Genomic DNA, 21,983 nt, shown 5'->3' with positions numbered 1-21,983 from the left:
GTGCTGAAGTGAAATATTATGTACAGCCCAATACAGAGTCGGGGAGAGGGGGCTGAAAGGAGTTGAGGTGGCCAGGCCCTACGCTGGCAGATATGCCCTCCCTGGAACAGAGGCGGAGTGAGGGGGAATTGTGCCTGGGGGCAACGACGCATCTCCGTGGTGGCAAAATCCATCTGCCCCACCCCCCCCCACACGCCTGGCCATTGCCCCCCCCCTCCCATCTGCCTCCCGCCCAGGGCTGCCATGCTCTCCACCCCAGCCCCGTTGGCACTGCACCACTGCTGGAACATACTCTGGTGGAGGAGCAAATTTGCACCACTGCTGGAACACTTACTCTGGTGGAGGAGCAAATTTGCTGGCGGGCAGCTGCCACGGCCTCCCAGCATGCTCCGATGCAGCACAGAGCACCATATCAGTGTGGTGGACAGAGCCAAAAAATGGCTTCCACAAAACAGCAGTGTGGGAGGCATAGCAGCCATAAAATGGTTGCTGTAACTTATCTTTAGTCTCACAGAGAAGATTCTTGTGTTGCAGTAGTAGCTACTTCCAAAAAACTACACAGCCTATCACATTTCCAATGGCTAATCAGAAGCCTTGTTGGGCAAGAGCTTACCCAATTGTTCTCACTTGCTAAAAATACTTGGTGGGCACCCAGGAAATGTACTGGCAGTTGCTGTGGTGCCCATAGACACCACCTTGGGGGATCTATGTTCCAGAGAGTCAAAGTAACAGCCTAGCCCAATGTCCACTTGAAATCAAGAGCCCTTTTGGTATCTGGGACTTCAGCAGACCCTGCCTATGTACTACTAGTAACTACGACTCAGTACAAAAACTCAAGAATATACAAGAACTCAGTACAAAAACTCATGAACATAAAAGCAGACACTCTGTACCAGCACTCAAGAATCCAGTTTTTATGCTACGTGGCAAGTTTTGTGACTACAGTGCAGAAAGCTGTGCAAAATATACTTGGCTCTGAGGTGTGGTCCTTACAATAGTAGAAAATGGTTGGGGTGAGGAGCCTGGACTGTACAAAGCCCAGCATGCTTAGGACAGGAAAATCTCACCACTGTTAGCAATGGTCTGCCACGGATCTGACATAGCTACACTTCACTGGCGAAGTCTGAGCAAGACTGACATCTGTTACAAACCAAGTAAGAAAGGAAGCAATTCCTCTTCATGATTTACAATGCCACATTTCTTGATGTGATCTCACAACCTGTTGCTGCACCTGTCCTAGGTGGTTTCTTTATTTCACACCCCTGTTCTTAGACCGAGGTGTTGAACAATAACCTTGTCTTATATAAACTCAGCACCTAGACACAAGTTGTGATCTCATGCTTTCAACTCAGGCTGTACATTTTAAAAAATATAAAATGGTATCTCATTTTTATTCATGGTTCATTAATGTTGTTTAAAAAAACAGTTAGAAAAACGCCCCATTTATTTTATAACTGTTAAGTTTCTTTGGAGACATGTTATTTTACAGTGTTTTCAAAAATGTGTGGAAGTCCTGTATGGATGTCTTGGCAACTTCTACACAGAATATGTCATTAGACAGGGATACTAGCTTGTCCAGGGCGACGTAGCTGGGTTGCTTTGGATCATACTGTGCTCTTCCCAGGAATTTAAGAAACAAATGCCTTTCTTTGATTCGTAATAGGCTAGAATTAAAAACCTGCAAATTAAACAAACAAACAAAAATGAATGTCAAGCTAACAATTTATATTGTTGAAACACATTTACAACTAATTTTATGAGGCAGGTAAAGGTAATAAACATTTTAAAAATGCGTTAAAACACCTGCATATGTTATATACAAATGGATGGCTACATAATTTTGCCTGTGGTACTGGTCCCTTAATTCAAGTTTGACACTTTTTGCAGTAATGACTGTAGTGCATTAGATAATACTGAAGAGTCTTACCTGAGGGAAATGAACAATGACGCCATGTGGAATGCCCATCATGTTGTGCAAGAAATCAAATGTATGTGTTAGCTTCCTTTTGCTTAGTCCCAGAGTCTTGGGGATTCTGTATGCAATGTGCCTAATTTCATTCTGACTAAAGCCAAGTTCAAGTTCAAACACCTGAAAAAAAGAACAACCACACAGAAATCTATTCGTACACTTTGGAACACCTTCGGGATGTACTCTGGCTACATTAAAGATTGAAAATTAAATATGGGGAGGGGGTGTGGATTTCCAGATTGGCATACAGTAAACTTCTGACACAATCACAAAATGAAACAAACTGCTTGTAAAGTCCTTTCTGCCACCCAAGAATGCAGGACAGTTTCTGTACAGAATAAAAACTAAAACACTACCTTTTCACAGTGGAATGACTAAGGTCTCTTAAAGCCCTGGTCTTACAATGGCAGACTTACCTTTAGATTTTCTTTAATAGGTTCAAGGCTGCCTGTCAGTAACCTTGGAAGACGAGTTATTAAATCTCTGGTCTGTAATTTAAACACAAGGCAAAAATGTTGATGTGATCAGTATTAAGTAACATCTCTTTGAGGTAAAATAAATCTGTTCTTAATCTTCTTTACTGAATTATTTTCTATATAGAAACTTTAGAAAGCTTACTTTTTATTGAATATACAAGGGGCTCTTGGGGATGTGCAGCGGTATAGTGTAACCTCAGTAGCTAAGCAGGGTTGGTACTTGGAAGGGAGGCCACCAAGGAAGGCTTTGCAGGAGAAGGATAATGGCAAACCACCTCTGCTTAATCACCTGCCTTGAAAGCCCCTCTGAGATCGCCATAAAACTACTGTGATATGACGGCACTTTACATACACACACAAGGAACACTTGACAGGTGACACTTCACCACACTGTGTAAACATTTTCCCTACACGGAGTAGTATTTATCACCTATGAAGATGCTGTCTACTTTAATGTAATTATATGCACACATCAGCTTCTAAAGACACAGTAAAATAAATACATGTGCCCTATCAGGAATTGGTTTTTTCTTTTATTCAGTGGGGGCTCATGGGTAGGGCATTGTTTCTCAGGATGCTTCCAAACACAAAGACTATTCTCCTCTTAGCTCCTGTTGCTGCTGTGAATGCAAAGGCACTCACAGGGAGAATGGAGCATCCCAGTGGGAGTTCCCCTGCACTTTCCTTGCCTCAGCCCACTGTGGCTGCCATTGCTCTCATCCCAAGCAATTGGCTGCCATTCCCCTGTGGCTGCCATTGCTTGGGAGGGCTTTAAAAAATTTAATAACTGTACCTCTGTAGTGATCTGCCATAACAATGTTTTAGTTCAAAGCTTTCATGTAAAAAAGGAAGTCTATAAGAAGAAATGTACACCCCTACCTAACCCTGCAATAAAAAGGGCTAGTTTTTTTAAAAAAACAGAAAAGTTGGGAATTGATTCGTTGTACGAATCTGTAATTTATAATTATTTAAAGGGCTGAAAAAACGCTGTCACAGGTGTGTTCATGGAGGGAGGGAATCTATGAGGGACAATGCAGGGCAAATGATGCAAGGAAAATGCAAATGGGGCCTGTAACACAGATACATCCGAAAGCACACAGACTGATTTTTCCAACAATACCACACTCAACCAGGTTTGGGAACAATCATAGTGAAGTGTGATATCATGGAAACAGGACAGAGGATGTCATCATGTGGGTGCTCCAAATAAAAACACAAACACACACACACACAACATAAGGAAACAAAGGAGGTGCAAAACACCGCTTTGGAAGCAGGTTTGGTATCAAAATCACTTCACACAAACTTTTTCCTTATATGGGTATTATATCTGCACAAATTGGGGGCCTGTGAGGAATAATGGGGTTATCTTCCTGCCTCCTGAGCTCCAGAACTAAATATGCTGCTTTCTAGAGCATCAGCAACCCAAAACTACAAACAAAGTCTTCATTACACTGAATTTTGAGGTTTGGTAAGTAGACACCTGCTCATCTTACGCCAAAATGCTTAGCTTCAAAGATGGCAGAGCCTTAAAAACATGTAGTATCCGAAAGAGAGGGGAATATTAAACACATTCCCTCTTCGAGGATATTTTAAAACTTTTAGGAGCCTGGTCAGGTCAACTGCCCCAGTGATTTCCCTTCTGTTTTGCCTGATATTAACAACGCTCAACAATCCATGCCCGCTCAGTGGGCAAAAAGACAATCTCTTTTAACTACATTGCATTGCTTTGTTTTTTAATTTGTAAGCAATTATTTTTCTGCACACCTGAAATTCCAAACCATGGCGGCAGCAGCAGCAGCAGCAGAAGAGTTGGATTTGTATCCCCCCTTTCTCTCCTGAAAGGCGACTCAAAGGGGCTTACAAACTCCTTTCCCTTCCCCCCTCCCAGCAAACACCCTGTGAGGTGGGTGGGGCTGAGAGAGCTAATTCCCCAGATAAGCCTCCACAGCTCAGGCGGCAGAGCAGGGAATCAAACCCAGTTCCTCCAGATTAGAGTACACCTGCTCTTAACCACTACGCCACTGCTGCTCCTTGTAAGATCTGTTTTACTCAACAGAACAGATGACAAAATCCTTCACCATAATACCGAACGTCCTGGATGTCTCTTGGGCATCTAGATGAATGAGGCTGCACTATCCTCCTGGCCTCAAATACTTTTCTAAGATGAAAACAGCCTTTGGAAACGGAGATTTTTTTGCCCCCAGATTACTAAGGATTCTTAACTGCTTGGGGACCTTGTTTTGTTCTTTATGAATTCAAACCCACTCCTGTGTTTGGTAATCTTCAAAACAGAGAAAACTAAATAACCAAAGTGGAATAATAAGGGTACCTTTTTCACATTCAATCCAAGTTCTTTTTGGAAGAAACCAAGCCTATTATCCAACCTTTCCACAGAGAAGAGAAGTAAATATGGAGCCGCCGAGACAAGCCGTGCAATGGCCTCCTTGCTGAATTTTTTTGATGTCAGATAAGCCACCCTGGAAGAAAAGGGGGGAAAAAATCCAAAAGAAAATTAAGAAAATAAAATGGCCATCACTTCTCCAGCTGTGGCAATTCCTAAACAGCGTCAATCAAATTGACAGATGTGGAGCAATATTAACAAGCAAAGCTGCCAAAAGGAAGGGTGGAAAAGTCTGCAGGTATGACAAAAGCAAAAACCCCTGCCTTAATGAGAAAGGAAAAATAAACACTCCAGCCCAAAACATTAAGAATGATTGTAATGATTTCCAGCTGTATTTAAATAAAAAAAGTCAGTACTAGCTCAGAGGAATAATATTCCTATCCCCAAAGAAAACAGTAAAACATGACCACTTCTACAATTGAAAGTTGATTTTAAATAAGAGATTTAAAGAACTGAAAGGTCTCTTTCTTAAAAAAAAAAAACCACAGAGTAGTCAAGGCAACAATCCTAAAGATCTGTATTTTCCTTGCTCCCAATGATGCAGTTTTTCAGAAAAAAGTGGAGCATGGTCATATTTAGCATGTTTATTTTGACGTATTTAATAACACTTAAAAATTTCTCCATGTCAATTTTCTACCCTATTAGCAACAAATGCCTGAACTGGAATACTTGCGCCAGGGGTGGGTGGAGGGGGGTGAATTAAGTGTGGTTTAAACATTACCATCAAACAAATTCAAAGTTTTATGTGCAAATTATTTTATTAGGATAATACCTGCAAAATTTAAACACAACGTGGCTTGTATTTTGCTTACATTTTGCTTATATTGTTTAAATTGAACAACTACCTCCCAAACTGTTGTCACACTAATTTTAGCACACTAAAGAACTGTAAATTATATGCCAAATAAATGGTTATCAACTCATCTATTTCAGCATAATGATTTTCATCCAAGGATATCACTGGGAAACCTCGCCATTTGAATTATTGGTTTGTTTCATACCATACTGGTGGTTCTATTTCCTCCTCTTACTTGGTGATATCTAAAAAATTTAGCATCGATTTGGTTTGCATTCATTTGACACACACACACACACACACACACACACACACACACACACACACACACACACACACACACACACACACAAACACACACACCTCCCTCTATTTGAATTAGTGTAAATGTTTGTGGTTTTATTTCCCCCACCTCTGGGTTTACAAATCAATACAACATAAATGCACCCTCTCATACAAATCCTAGGGATAATCACCTGGAGGGGAAAAATTAATTACAGCTTTGAAACTACAAAGCTTGTTTGATATTGTATTAGCAATGGCATCCATTCATTCTTACAATTTTTATGAAATAATTAATCTTCTTAATGTTTTGGGCTGGAGTGTTTTTGCTTTGGGCAGGGGGTTTTGCTTTTGCTTTTGTCATACCTGCAGACTTTTCCACCCTTCCTTTTGGCAGCTTTGCTTATTAATATTGCTCTACCAGGAAATACACCTACACAGGCTCCTTGGAACAGGATTCTGCACAAGAACAGCAAAAAAAAAAACAACCCCACACTGAAATAGGACAAAGAACATATGTTACCATAAACATCCATTTCTAGGGTACAGATCACCACCATACGCTTTGAATCCCAGTGAGAAAGGCAGCCGAAGAAGAAGAAGAAGAAGAAGAAGAAGAAGAAGAAGAAGAAGAAGAAGAAGAAGAAGAAGAAGAAGAAGAACAAGAACAAGAACGAGGAGGAGGAGGAGGAGGAGGAGGAGGAGGAGGAGGAGGAGGAGGAGGAAGTGACCATTCTTGACATAGCAAAATCTGGCTGTGGTAACAACTGGAACTTTGAAAAAGTTCTTAATCACTGATTTTAGCTGCTCAAGAGCAGGCAATTACTATCAAGGTCAGAATCCAAAAATCCTCAGATAATGCAAAGTGAAGGTTGTGAAAGGAAGCTGACAAAAAACTGTAGATCACGCACTCAGCTGCTGCAAAAAGATCACCCAAACTGAGTACAAACAGAGGCACAACTCGGTGGCCAAGATGATCCATGGGAATTTATACAAGACTTATAACATCAGGATGGCTAAAAACTGGTGAGATCACAACAAGAATTGTTGGAAGGGTGATTGGGGCAACTCATAATAGAGAGCCAGTGAGTAATAAAAATAAAAGATTAATTGAGAAATGTACTGGTGCAAGAAAGATCGATGTACATGTGCAATTCTGATTTCAGTATAGACGTATATGTGTAACTTTAATTGCAGATATACCCATTAGAAGCTTCAAAGAATTGTTGGAAGTGTGATTGAACATACTAACATACTGAGGAAGACGCACAAAAAACGTTCTCTACGCGCGAAACGTTTTTTATGTAGAACCTACAGAATTGGAATATGGACTATATGAAACTGAAGCTTTGTCTCTGAAAAAAGAATCGGCAGGAATTGAATGGACTAAGTGTTTATTTATGTTTAGTTATAAGTGTTGGAAGACTTATACTGTATCTTGAAGAACTCTGTCAGAGAAATGGAGGAAATGTAAATACAAATAGAAGTGTTAAGTTGATCAATTATATGTAAGATCAATATATAAGATTGGATACAGCCAGAGTGCAACGTGTGTCTTTCTTAGTATTTAGGCTAGTGATGACATTGCACTCTTAGAGATAGTGGTGATTGATTAAAAACTGGTGGGAACATCATCCAGATAAAGTTTTGAAAAGCGAGAAGGTCAAAATCTTGTGGGACTTTTGAATCCAAATGGACAAAGTGTTGGTACATAACACACCAGCCATCACAGTGATTGCAGATGAGAAAGTGACCATCATTGACATAGAAATACCTGGTGACAGCAGGATCAATAAAAAAGAACACGAGAAGGTCACTATATATCATGATTTGAAGACTGAGATTCAGTGACTATGGGACAAACCAGCTGAGGTCATCCCAGTGGTAATCAGCACCCTGGGCACCATTCCGAAAACACTAGGGCGCACTTGAAACACCTTCAAACTGACAAAATCAACATCTGTCAGATTCAAAAGGTGGGATCCACATGAATGCTAAGTCAATACATTACAACTGCTGGGATCCACATGAATGCTAAGTCAATACATTACAATATCCCAGGCCTCTGGGTGGGGCTCGAACTGTAATGAAAGGTCAACAACCAGCTAAAGAACTGGCAGCTGTGATATTAAACAGGATAAGCAAGTGACCATCATCGACATAGCAATGGCGAGGGATAGCAGGGTCAATGAAAAAGAACATGAGAAGGTCACTAAATATCATGATTTGAAAATCGAGATTCAGAAACTATGGAAGTTCCAGTAATAATCGGCACCCTGGACGCCATTCCAAAAACACTAGGGCTGCACTTGAAACACCTTCAAATTGACAAAATCAACATCTGTCAGATTCAAAAGACAGCCCTGCTGGGGTCCATGTGAATAGTATATCCTAAGCCTCTGGGTGAAGCTCGAATTGTAATGAAAGGCCAACAACCAGCTAAAGAACTGGCAGCTGTGTCATCAAACAAAATTAAAATAATAGCTGAACTGATAGCTCAGCTTCCTCAAACTAAGTGTTACACTATTACACGCTATTTTGTAACTGTTCTTGGTCTAAGCCAGTGGTTCTCAACCTGGGGGTCAGGACCCCTTTGGGAGTCTAACGACCCTTACACAGGGGTCGCCTAAGACTCTCTGCATCAGTGTTCTCCATCTGTAAAATGGATAAATGTTAGGGTTGGGGGTCACCACAACATGAGGAACTGTATTAAAGGGTTGCAGCATTCGGAAGGTTGAGAATTACTGGTCTAAGCACCATGGGTTTTGGGTACAGTGCTGTGCCTGGACCCCAACAAAACAAAACAGTGCCCAAAGTTCCAGTTGAGTATGGATCCATTTTGTAGCTTTTGGCAAGTAAGTCATTCTACACTGTGCTGGTTGAGACCAGCTGTTTGTCTAATTCAGCATTCTATCCTGCACAGTAGCCAAACAGTTGCCTGGTAGAGCCAACCATCAGGGCACAGAGGTTAACACGTTCAAAGATTCATTGTTTCTAGATGTGGAGGTTGTCTTTAAGCCAGTAACTACTGATGGACTTCTCCTACCATGATACAGAGGGAGTAATGAAGAATCAACTAATCGGAAGCAGATTAATGAGGAAATAACATTTTCTTCCTAGGAATAGGAAAAATGACAAACATTCCAATTTGTTTTCAATTAAAAAGTACAAGTCTCAGTAATTATGCAAAACAGATGGCTAACAGGCTTTTCCTGGTCCCTGTCTTTAGCCAACGTTAAAATATTTTCAGTTTTGGTTTGAACACATATCAGGTAAACTCTTATTCTTCTGACCCACTTCATTGCTAGACAACAGTAAGCAGACTTTTGTTACAAATAAAAGCACTTTAACAACAATCAGTAATACTTGAAAATAAACAGTTTTAGTAAAGCCATCGAAGGGATATTTCACAACTTTCAGAACAGTTATGAGCATTGGAGTTTTAAGTTTTAAGCATTGGAGTATTGAGTTTTGCAATGTTTCTCTGAAGTAATAAATGCCATATTTATTGAAATGGATGTTGTGTTCTCTGGCACTGAAGATTCAAAGCAGCAAGACATTCCAGGCAAAGAAATTACCCATATTGTCTCAATTTGTACAGAAGTATTTAGGCAAAGATAATTTATCTATATCCCATTTCCAAGCTGCTCCCCTTGTCACTATCTCCACCTAAGATGACACATACACAACATGTAAATAATTCTGCCATTAATCACATTTATGTGAGGGAACAGCCCTTCAGCACTCAACAATTCTTTCCATCTGGAGCTCGGATTCCTCTAAGGAGTGGATTACTGCTTATTTAAGGGAGTGTATTTTGGCTGTTGTGGGTTTTCCAGACTGTGTGGCTGCAATCTGGCAGTTTTTGCTCCTAATGTTTTGCCTGCAGTTATGGCTGGCATTTTCAGAGGCATGTCATGGTAAGATGTGTTTCTATCGGTGGCACAGTGTGGAGTGATTGTGTGGTGGGGTACATGTTTTGTCCACCGCACAGGGGACGGGGCGAATTTGCATGTGTCTGGGTAGAGTTAATTTGCAGTTGCAATTGTGGTGCGAATGTGATTGCAAATGTGAAAGCCATAGATGTGGGCAAAGTGTTAGGAACAAACACTACCAGACCATGGCAACACAGCCCAGAAAATCCACAACAGCCGATCCATTCCAGTCATGAAAGCCTTTGACAATACAAGGAGTATATTTTACCTGACTTAAGAGCTTGGAAGACCCTCTGCTATTTTCTAGCAAGCTGGAAACTCAGTGCAAAACAAACCCACCTAGGGGACATCTTCTGCTCCGAAAATACTTTCACTGAAATGTCTGTAGCATCAAGGAAACCGCACACTCAAGCAGCAGTGGCAACTTCCTGGATGACCTAATATCTGTACCTTGAGGTAAAGAGAACGGGGCAGCTGAAGACCCATTTCTGAGTTGAAAGACTCTTGGGAGGAAAACTTTATCTGAATCACCCCTCAGTGTCTAGAACATATATACTCAGAGCCAGTGTGGTGCACTGGAAAGAGTGAAAGACTTCCAGAAAGCATGCTGAGTGACTTTGCAGGCCCCTCTCTCAGTATAGTCTACCAATCTACCAATCTGGGCAATCCATGTTTGATTCCCCATTCTGCCATGGAGACTCACTGGATGACCTTGGGCCAGTCACAACTCTGAACCTAACCCATCTTGCAGAGTTGTTGTGAGGAAAAAACTGACGGAGAGAATGATGAAATCCACTTTGGATCCCCTATTGCCGTGATGGCGAACCTATGGCACTCCAGATGTTCATGGACCACAATTCCCATCAGCCCCTGCCAGCATGGCCAATTGGCCATGCTAGGATGAGGAATAATGGAGGTAATTTTTAAAAATCTTCTGAAGTTTTATTACAGAAATTGGACTCCATATTGTTATTAGACTAGTTTTAAATCAACCCTAAGGCAAAATATTTTGCATGGAAGATGACAGAGGCTGCAATCTAATTTGCCAACTGTCTGGTGAGTGGAATGCGCAGAGAAACAAGTGTGACAAAGAGCCCCTCCAGTCAGCTCCTTCACCAACTGAGACCAGCAAGCAGCAGCTATTTGAGGACCCAATAAAGCTTGCCAAAAGATGTTGTGTGTGTAGGGGCAGGGTTGCTAAAGAGGGAGCAGAAGAAAGGAGATGGATGGAATAGAACTAAGATTATGCCGTGAAAGTGCTGCAGTTTGAGAAAAAGGGACTAATAGAGTAAAATATTGATCAGAGGAACAAGAGGCGTAGCACCAAGGGGCGGGGCACACGTGACGCACCGGGCGCACACCCCTGCGGAGGCGTTCTGGGGGCTTGGAGGGGCACAGGGTGCGCACCGGACACACTTCCCCCTCGCTCCATCCCTGAGAGGAACCCATTATTGTTTTGTCATCAGATTGTGCCCCTTTTAGCCACAGAGATAAATCGTTGAAGTTGCCATAAGGTCTTCAGAGCCCACAGGATAAGTCAGGGTATGAATAAAAGTCCCATACATACATGCTTGGGGGAAACCTCCACAGAACTCAGGAATGAGTCGCATAGGACTAAGCTGCATGTCCTCTTGATGTTTCAATCACAAGTCTAACAATGAGCAGACACATCATGCTTCCAAACTGCCATACTTGTCATTGTGCTGCACAACTTATACATGCTTTGGACATGCCCTGTCTACTTCTGCTTCAGCACCTCATCACAAAATTTGATGACCTGCATGAAATTATGCTGCTTTTGCAAAAGAAACAACAGAACAAGCTGTGCTAGTGCTTTCATCAATTGCATCAAATCAAAATATAAACTGGGTGCAGGCAAACATTGTTCAGGTCTAGTATCAAGTACTTAAAAGGAGCCAACTTTAAATAGGAAGTGACCCTGAACCTGTAATTCCAATAATTTAGTAGGTCACAGAAGTGAATACGTCTTCCTGCAACACAAAAATATCACACCACACTGGGCAAGTAAATATGCCTATTCCCTGCCTAGAAACTAAAGCCATTCCATTCGTAATCCCAATATTCCTGCTGATTACATTCGATATTAGGGATGGATTACCTAGTTTATGGGCAGGTATTTTTCTGTGGCAGATTTTCTGAGTAGGTTATTGTGTAAGGCTTAGATCGGGGTGGCCAACCTATGGTGTTCCAGATGTTCATGGACTACAATTCCCATCAGTCCCTGCCAGTAATTGGCCATGTTGGCAGGGGCTGATGGGAATTGTAGTCCATGAACATCTGGAGCCCCATAGGTTGGCCACCCTTAGTTTAGATGAACAGAATTATGCAGCTTTGTCTGGAATAATCCTTTTTATTTGACTCAGCTCTGCATTTTCTCTAAGACAATTGCGAGAAGGTCTGTCTTAATACTGCACAAATAGGTCCATGCCTCCATGAAAATAAACAGATCTATGCTCCTTTTAATGGCATTGTGATTAGGATACCCCACCTTTCTTTTAACAGTACAGGAAAGGTGTTTTTGTTTGTCTAAACTGCTGATTAAACACTAAACATTTAAGCGAAAGGGTGAGGCAAGCGAAATGCATTCTCTGCCACACTATTTGTTCTGTTTGTTTTTCTGGCTTTGCTATGTCCAACAGGCTCCAAGAATACTTCCAGCAAAAGACTTCCGGCTTTTAAGTTTTCATGTAGTTGCTCCTACATCTGGTTTCGCGGACAGGATGACTGGATTCTCCCTCCTTCAGACAGATTACCATCAGCTTGAAAGTTATACCAGCAAAGTCAAACTCCTTTGGCACTTACTGTGTTCAGAGAGGCATTAACCAAAACAAACACTGTGCTCCAATCTCATGAAGTCACAATGCCTTAGAAATCTCCTTCCCTACCCAACCTCAGGAAAAGTCTCAAGAAAAGCAAAAAGCAGAAAAGATAAATACAGAATCTGTTCATGCTGGACTCCGTTGGGAAATAATCATGCGCAATAATGAACAGAATCCAGCCTGCTTCTGAGCTTATATTGCATTTGTCTATGCTGAACACTTAAAACAGCACACTAGGGTAAACAACAATGAAGAAGGAGGAAGAAGAGGAGGAGGAGGAGGAGTTTGGATTTATATCCCACCTTTCTCTCCTGTAAGGAGACTCAAGGTGGCTTACAAGCTCCTTTCCCTTCCTCTTTCCACAACAGACACCTTGTGAGGTAGGTGGGGCTGAGAGAGTTCCAAAGAACTGTGACTAGCCCAAGGTCACCCAGCAGGAATGTAGAAGTGCGGAAACATATCTGGTTCACTAGATAAGTCTGCGCCACTCAGGTGGAGGAAATCAAACCTGGTTCTCCAGATTAAAATTCTCCTGCTCTTAACCACCACACCACGCTGGCTCTCAGTGCCCTCCCAAAATAAAATATGACTGCAGGCAGCTTCAGGAGCCTGTATATAAAATCCTTTTAGGATAATAAAACATTTCAGGTGAAAAAAAATTGAAAAATAAAGATCATACTCTAAATGGCCAATGTTTTTCATTGCTGTTTACAGGAGTCACTATACCTGGTCTCCAAATCTTCCACGTCTTCTCTAAGAAGATAAGGGTTTCTAGTGAGGATTGCCCCAAGCTGATGACCTTCCACACCAACATCTTTAAGAAACAGGAGTACTTTGGCAATATCTTTTTCAAAGTCTAACTTCAGAAGAAACTGAGCCGCACCTGGACGTTTTTCCACTTTAGACAAATCAACTCCTGCAATAAATTTATCAGAAAATACAACCTGTCAAGACTTTGGGTTTGTTGATGGCCCGAGCATTTGTAAATAACTACTGAATTCTGTATACAGTTTTTGATGCATATTCTGGACTACAGCCAGCATTCTCTAACTAGTTGAGAATCAGAATATACATTCAGAATGACCAAAAAAAAAATCAAGACAGAAGTTGTAACAATTCTAGTCTACAATCAATATAATTGTCAGCCACAGTCAAATGCTCTTTACCACTCACACTGAACTCTTCAAAATCTGAAGAGATAATTTTCAAGAAATTGGGAAGGGTCCTCAGCAATCTGGCACATATAAATTTTTGTGCAGGAAATCATTATTCTAATCCTGCACTTTCAGGGCAATCTGATGCAAAGTTACTCCAGCTTAAACCCATTGATTTAGGATGGAATAGGACTCTGCGGTTAGTCTCCTGACGTTCTACTGGAATCAAGGGCAAAAGCAACTTCAGCTACGTGCAGAATTGCAACTTAAAACTGCCAAGTTTGCACTGCAAGCCTTGGTCATCACTAGCAAAAGAAACCGCCAGTTCTGAGGAAGGCACTAGATTCTTTCCTCTGTTTTGGTCTTTGAATCACTTCACATTCCAGACTTTAATACTTTATCTTCTGCTTTGTCTCCACCTTTGACAAATCTTTCTTGAACTAGTGAAGATTTTCAGAGCTAGGCTTCTTTTCTTCTCCAAGCAAGAGGAGAGTCCCACTGAGAAAGTCTGCAACACCCAGAGCATGAAACATTTTCAGTCAGTCTCTCCAACTATACACTGGTACACCTTCCAATGGTACCTAGAAGCATGGAATCCACTGCAGCATGGCTTCTGTCTGTCCCATGTGGTAACTTCAGCAGACTGAAGTCATGTATGAAAGTCCACACTGGAACAGTAGCAGCACAAGAAGGAACTGCAGTGTATGTTGCCTTACGTCTCACTGCAAAGAGCCTTGGATCTCTGATCTTACTAAATGATACCCACAACAGCGGTGTTGCTATGATGCTAAAGGTAAGCAAAAACCCAAAGGGTGCTTCAGATGTTAATTTTGTATTTACACGAATCTAAGGCCTGGACAGCTCAGATGTATCCGTTCTACTCTTCAGAAGCCTTCTAGCAGAAGGCTACTAATCACCAGCACCTATCCATTCAACTACAATTCCCCCGCACATCTTAAAATATAAACCTTAAGGATTACTGATAAAAAACAACATCTCAAACCGTTCAAAGCAGTATCTATCTTGACTTGTTCATGGATTCTTTACACTGAAACTAGATCATGGCCACCTTGTCCATGGGGTATTCCTGGCAAGAGAATGAGCAGAGGTGGTTTGTCATTGCCCTCTGCATAACAACTCCCACCTTCCCTGGTGGAATCCCATCCAAGTACTGGCCACGACCAATCCTATTTAACTCCCAAGTTCTGACAAGGCTGGGCTAAGCTGAGCTATTTAGGCTGCTTGCACTCATGAACACATGACACTGTAATTAAAGGGGTTTTGTACATTTGGAAAATGTGATAGATGCCTTTACAGCACTTACTCCCCTCTCCATCTTAAGGAAGGCTTACATTTGAGCCACTAGACAAGCAGCAGACTATATTCCATACTGTATCCATCATGCCTTGTGCCCCCCACAGAACCATTTCTATCAGACTACTGTGCTTATGAAATTATAACTCACTATTATACAAAGAGACAGAGCGTCTACTGAAGAGTTTCCAAGACAGTCATAGAGCCTTCCAATACGATTGTGCTTACCTAGAAGCACCAACTTCTGCAGGGTTTCTGAATGATCAACATAATCCTGAAGTGTGAAGGATTCAAAAGGAAGTGGTGGTTCAGATACAATCCGAACAGCTTCATCTTCTGAAATCTCCTCCAAGGCTGATGGAGGCGATGGCGCTTCCCATCCTGAAAGGTCGTTAAAATGGGAGGAAAAAACAAAACTAAATTGGCAGAGTCCATGAATAAATTAAAAACATTATTTAAGGTGGAGACCTCATTAGCAGTGTTGGTAGCCTCCTTGTCACACAGCCTGTGAAATGTATTTCTAATTCTTAGCAACTAGCAGTTGAACAATTAGCCATGATGGAAAGGAACTTTCAGGACAATGTGTGAAAAACATTGTGATTTTAGCACGGCTGCAGGCCTGGGGTCCCATGCAGTATAACTTTCTGCACATTCTCTAATTTTAAGCAGTTTTGCAATGACTTGACTGATGCACAAATCACCATATCAATCACTGATTTCTGCTGCTTACTGGACAAGCAGCTTAACATATGCTTCAGCTTGCCCTCCTCTAATGGCAAAGTGAGGAAAAGAATGTCTGTCTTAAAATAAGGCACTGAGGAAATGAACCCACTGAAGTACGGAAAGTAAATCAATGTCAGCATAAGCAAAGCGATCCAAAGCTCCTCTAAAAAAATTGAGATGTTTTGAGCAGAAATAAGAGTTAGGTTTGTTATTGAAGACTGAACTAAGGAACAGTTTAAAGCATACTGGAACATCTTTTATAAGGTGAGGGGCACAACAGAAGTATTAAGGAACTGGTCTCAGTCAGTGTTTCCCTCTCTTCTGCATTCCAGTCCGATGTTTTCAAAATACATGCAGCCATCCATTATCTTTCTAAATAAAAGCTTTTAATTCCTCAAGTTATCATCCCATTATTAACTCCAGCATCACAATGGCTTGCAGAAGGTCCCATGTCCAATTCTCAGCATCTCCAGTTAAAAGCATCAGGTAGAAGGTGAGGCAAAAGACCTCTAAATTAAACCTAAGTTACAAAGCTTAGGGAGATCTGATGTTGAGGAGCAGATAGCCAGAAAGCCTCCTTTCAGTTACTCAGGGTACACAAAGACTACTTCCCAGACAGCACTTCCAGTCTCTTGACATGGGATCCCAATGGGACAAAAAGAAGGGCTTCTTGTGAGCAGGGTTTTATTCTTCAAAACCAGCAACTGAATGGTGTCAACTGGGCAACAGAAACCACAGGAAAGCCTGCAGAACTTACACTGGTTTGCAGTAACCCCTTTCTGCCGTCCTGGGCAGATATTTTATATATTCATTTTCTTTTTACTGTCCTTCCTCCAAGGAGCTCTGGACAGCATACATGCCCCTGCCCCACAATTTATCTTTACAGCCAACTTGTGAGGCAGTTAGGCAAAGAGAGAATGGCTGGTTCTAGCATTCCTGAGCCACAAGAAATTTATACCTGGATCTTTCCAGAATAAGTATTGTGCTCACTTCACCATGCCAGCTCTCATCACTGGCACAATCACTTTAAAACATTTATGTATCTTCTTATGCAAACCTATGGATCACTATTGCTCGGATCCAAGAGAGTTTCTATGGATGGAACGATTTTCATCCGCAGGATAAGTTTCTTGCCTCCCTGCTTCCTCTGCAGCCCAGTTCCTAAAAATATGGGAATCAGCCCTCAGACAATACTGAATCTTTAAGACAAGGTTCTAAAACAACTGTATTTCAACCTACTGAGTAACAATAATCCAAACAGGCCAAGCACTTTGTATAAATATACAATTTTTAGACACAGTTTTATGAGAATTCCCACGCCTAGAAGTTTTAAATATAACATTTTACTCATTACCTACCTTCATCCAACACTTCGGAGTCAGAACATAATCTTGGGACAGTTTGTTTATTAACTAGAGAAAGTGAATTATTTTCAGGACTTGGATTTCGGGCAGTGCTTGAACTACAGAATCTTATGAGGTTCTCAAAAAGTAGAGTTCTAGAGTTCTTTAACATTGGTTGACAGAAATATCTGTAATGCCACAATAATGGCAAACCCGGTTGCTTTAGAGGAAAAGTCCATGTTTTGATTGATTGGTTTCCCAATTCTCTACTGTTCAAGATACTGCATTTCGTCACCAAGCAATAACATCTAGAGATCTGTCGAGTTATTAAAGTCATCTTACAATGATATTCTGTAAAAAAAAAGATAATTGAAGATAAATGTTTATTGTTCATAAAGACTGTATGGAAAAAGTAATAGAACAGAAGGACAGAGGAAAATTCACTAACATTCTGCAATATTATTTCAGTTGCTAACTATGCACAGTTCTGAAGCAATAACCAAAGTTCTGTGGCATAAATATGGTAACCCTGCAGATATGGAACAATAAAACCTTGGTAAGATGTCTTAAGAATATGTTGCACTGAACAGTTGGAAGAAAACATTATTTAAAATGCTGCAATGTTCCTCTCATTATATTTGGTTTGTTATTTGAGAGATTTTATGCAGCCTCTAATTAGGCATAGAATTTATCTTTCTCAGCCTGTTGATGTGCCATAAATAAATTACTAACAGATGTAAACAAAATAAGAGACTTGTGGTATGGAAAAAAACTAACAGATTTATTATGGCCCACATCATCAGATACAAACAATGTGTCTTCAGTTGACAAATCTGTATACATTATGCATTATCCATACATGTAGGAATACAGGAAAAAATGTTAACAATGAACACAAATGGCAACAAAACATCTAAAGTATAATCTGTGACATTCATAAGCAAAACTTGGGGGATATAAATCCAATGAAATGAGGGGCATAAATCCAAACTCTTCTTCTTTTATTATTTTGCTCTATGAATGTAGATAGCAAAGGGGAGAATGAGCAAGTGAATCCTCGACAGCATGGCTGATGTAATGGTAGTTTTAAATCAGGGGACTACCTGTAAGCAAGCACTTAGCTACAGACAATAGATTGTGAGGTGTATTCTGGATAGTGTGAAGACAACAGTAGATGGATTTCTGATATAAAATGGTGCCCTCATCCTGTGGCTGCACATAATGCAACAGGTTTTTGGAAAGTAAAACTGTTGCTTGGAGGAGTTCAGGTTGATGCTGGCAGTCATCAATACTATTTCATCAATGAATCTCAAGCAGGGAAAAGCAATTTAGGGACAGGAACTAAGGAACAGCAGCCCTCAATCAGCTGTGAATATGCTAACCTATTGTAGAGCCATGCAGTTCTAGTAACACGAAGACACTTTCTCTCTCTCCAAATCAAAGCGATTGTGAGTGATGACAAAGCTGTAAAGGGTGTGTACTCTCATCACAGATTATATTTCTGATAGTCTGTGCAGACCAGGATCATGTTTGTAGATGAAGTAACAGTACAGAATGTGAACATGCCAGCAATTTACCACAACAGTTCAGTATTGATTTGAAACTGATTTTCAGCCCAATCCATGGGGAGAGGGGAGCAGATGGATGGTGGACAGTGACCAGAGCTGTGCCGCCTCCTGAGAGGCATGCAAAGATGCAGGAATGAAAAAGAAAACATACCTACCACATTGAAAAGGTCCCTTCCAGCCTCACCTGCCTAATCAGTGGTGGCGAACCTTTGGCACTCCAGATGTTATGGACTACAATTCCCATCAGCCCCTGCCAGCATGGCCAATTGGCTATGCTGGCGGGGGCTGATGGGAATTGTAGTCCATAACATCTGGAGTGCCACAGGTTCGCCACCACGGTGTTAGTTGATGTCAGGAAATGGGGGTTTCCCAGGCTAGAAGGCCTGAAGAAGCCTTTGCACCTGGGAACACCCCCATCAAAGCCACCACAGTGGCAGCATTCGTGCCTGGGTGATAGGAAGTTACGTGGCTCCCCAGTGCCAGTGTAAGTGCCTTCCTGAACCAGCATATGTGCCACTTATACCGCATGAAACAGCAGCAATGCCAGTGCCAGGGTCATACCAGTTCTACAGCCCTTTCCCCTCCACGAATTGCACTGTCAGAATTTATCAGGAGATTTGATATGTCACAACAATGGCCTCCTGTCAAGTTTGCGATGTTTGGCAGCTATACCTTATGCCTTAGCAGACCAGGTGCTCGGGAGCAACAGTAGTAGAAGGCCATTGCTTTCACATCCTGCATGTGAGCTCCTAAAGGCACCTGGTGGGCCACTGCGAGTAGCAGAGTGCTGGACTACATGGACTCTGATCTGATCCAGCAGACTCTTTCTTATGTTCTTATACAACAAAAGTGTTAGAGACATTTGATTAACCACTGGTTTCTATATTTGTAATTGGAGTCTACCATTATCCTTTCATCTTCCTAAAGGGTAAAGATGTGATCTGATACTTTTTATAGCTGACTGGCATTCTACACAAAATGCGTGGACGTTTTAGGATCATGATATGAGACTATCGAGTTCTGGGTCATTTTTGAGGTATTGGTTTTGACCTATAAGGCTGTGAGCAGTCTTGGACCCACACACCTTAGGGACTGCCTTTCCCCATATCATCCAATCAGGTCCCTCCACTCTTCAGAGAAGAACCTGCTGGTAATCCCTAGCCTGAAGGATATCCAGCTGGCCTCGACAAGGGCCAGGGTCTTTTCGGTCCTGGCCCCAACCTGGTGGAATGGTCTCCTGAGTGAGATCAGGGCCCTGTGGGATTTGAGTTCTTTCCGCAGGTTCTGCAAGATGGAGCTCTTCTACTGGGCGTTTTTTAGGGGCCAGCTGGGCTGAGATTTACTATTAGTGGCCTCCTATGGGATAGTGGGGATTAAGTCGCCAACGAAATGTGGATTTGTTATATAGTTGTATTTTAAATATTTATTGTATTGGTTTTATCTTGTTGTTGCCGCCCTGAGCCCTTCGGGAATGGGCGGAGTATAAATCTAAAAATAAATAAATAAATCTCTCCCCCGCCCCTTCCATTTTAGCCTGTTGAAGAACTCTGAGGAACGTAAAAGCCTATGTACTGTTCTGTAGATCTTAATAAAAAGTATTACAGGGCTATTGTTTGGGGATTTTACTTTTGGACCCACAAGGGTACCTGCAATCTTAGACTGCCTTGTGCATTTCATGGCCTTTCCACTCTACTACTATTTACAAGTGGTTTTGGCTAAATCCAAGTTCTTAGAACAAACCATCAGTACTACACTCAAAGAGGTGACAAAAGCAGGGTTACTTACAGACAAGACACAAGATTTCTCCAGGAATGCAGAACAATTACTTTGTCAACTAACCTACAGGAAAGGGCCGGTTATAAAGCAAATAAATGAATGAATAACCATTAATGAATTCTAAACTTGCGCTGTTCTTGTAAAATAAGGGGCCCATTTTGTGGCTTTTCCTCATCCTAGGGTTGCCAAAGCCAGGATGGGAAATTCCTGGAAATGTTAAAGTGGAAAGGGCCTCTGTGGTATAATGCCATAACAGTCCACCCTCCATTTTCTCTAAGGGAACTGATCTTGTGAATCTGGAGATTATTATTTATTCAATTTAATATCCCACTCTCAGTGGCTCAGCCGATGCTCAGGGTGGCTCGCACACAATATTGAAGCACAATTTTAAAACCAATAAATTACATAGATTATAAAAATACAATTTAAGCAGTTTAATAAACATTTTCCCTAGATGGCAGTAAGTCCACGCAGTGCCCATACAACTTAGATTGATACCTCAAGGGACGTACAATCATCAGTGCCACTATACCTCATGTATTGGTTATAATGTATTGTCGAAGGATTTCACGGCTGGACTCAACTGGTTGTTGTGGGTTTTCCGGGCTGTGTGGCCGTGGTCTGGTGGATCTTGTTCCTAACATTTTGCCTGCATCTGTGGATGGCATCTTCAGAGGGGTATCACAGAGGGAAGTGTGTTACAAGAGCCTCCCTGGACCAGCATAGGTGCCACTTACACCGCATGAAGCAGCATGTGGTGGACACAGTGTGTAACAGCCTTCCCTCCGTGATACACCTGTGAAGATGCCGCCCACAGATGCAGGCGAAACGTTAGGAGCAAGCTCTACCAGACCACGGCCACACAGCCCAAAAAACTCACAACCACCAGTATTAGTTATAACCACCTGGAGATTGGCACCTTCACCACACTCCCGTTGTGGGTCTTGAATTCTAGTTTAATGTCAGCTTTAGATGAGAATGAATCAACTCAGCGACGTTTATGCTGGAACAAAAACTGTTAGTCTTCAGGAGGCCTGTTTTATTCCGCTGCTGGGGACTTCCATCGGGGGCAATTCATCCCCACGGCCCGGAAATCATAGAGACGGGCCGGCAAAACGCTGGGGACGGAGCTGCTGTGCCTGGCGAGGAACTAATATATTCCGGGGCTGGGCCGTGTTCGGTGTAAACCCTCCAGCAGGCAGATTCAGGAAAGGGGCCCCGGTTACCTGTTCTCTGGGCGGCAAGGGAAAGCCCGCTGAGCCCGTTTAAATCCCCGCAGGCACCGCGGCCTCCAACCGCGCGGCCTGTGGCGCCGAAGGCCTCACCCGAGGCGCGGAGAGGCGCTCAAGGCGGAGCTGGGCCTTGCAGGCCCACCCTCTCCCGTCCGACGCCGGCGCCTCCCC

The 21,983-nt window shown here is 42.0% G+C and overlaps 1 protein-coding gene across 1 annotated transcript; it reads right to left on the bottom strand.

Annotated features, from left to right (window-relative positions):
- Positions 1–1,372: 1,372 nt before the first annotated feature.
- MTERF3 (mitochondrial transcription termination factor 3) lies at positions 1,373–21,960 on the bottom strand. The gene is made up of 8 exons (XM_048507487.1): positions 21,807–21,960; positions 17,252–17,587; positions 15,399–15,551; positions 13,429–13,618; positions 4,778–4,925; positions 2,386–2,457; positions 1,928–2,089; positions 1,373–1,678 (listed from the first exon to the last, which is right to left on the bottom strand). Exons 2-8 carry the CDS (start codon positions 17,571–17,573, stop codon positions 1,484–1,486), a joined length of 1,242 nt encoding a protein of 413 aa, XP_048363444.1. The 5' UTR covers positions 17,574–17,587; positions 21,807–21,960; the 3' UTR covers positions 1,373–1,483.
- Between the last annotated feature and the right edge of the window lie 23 nt (positions 21,961–21,983).

The sequence above is a fragment of the Sphaerodactylus townsendi genome, linkage group LG09, assembly GCF_021028975.2.
Source record: "Sphaerodactylus townsendi isolate TG3544 linkage group LG09, MPM_Stown_v2.3, whole genome shotgun sequence".
Lineage (NCBI taxonomy): Eukaryota > Metazoa > Chordata > Lepidosauria > Squamata > Sphaerodactylidae > Sphaerodactylus > Sphaerodactylus townsendi.
This window is presented reverse-complemented; position numbering and strand designations above follow the sequence as displayed.

What these genes read in the sequence shown, in the direction of transcription:
- MTERF3 (XM_048507487.1), bottom strand. Translation starts at nt 17,573, where the DNA reads ATGACTTTAATAACTCGACAGATCTCTAGATGTTATTGCTTGGTGACG. An exon ending in GTGGAAGATTTGGAGACCAG is followed by an intron (nt 4,926 to 13,428) that starts GTATAGTGACTC and finishes CTTTTCTTCCAG; the next exon opens with GGTGGCTTATCTGACATCAA. An exon ending in CTATTAAAGAAAATCTAAAG is followed by an intron (nt 2,090 to 2,385) that starts GTAAGTCTGCCA and finishes TCTTTTTTTCAG; the next exon opens with GTGTTTGAACTTGAACTTGG.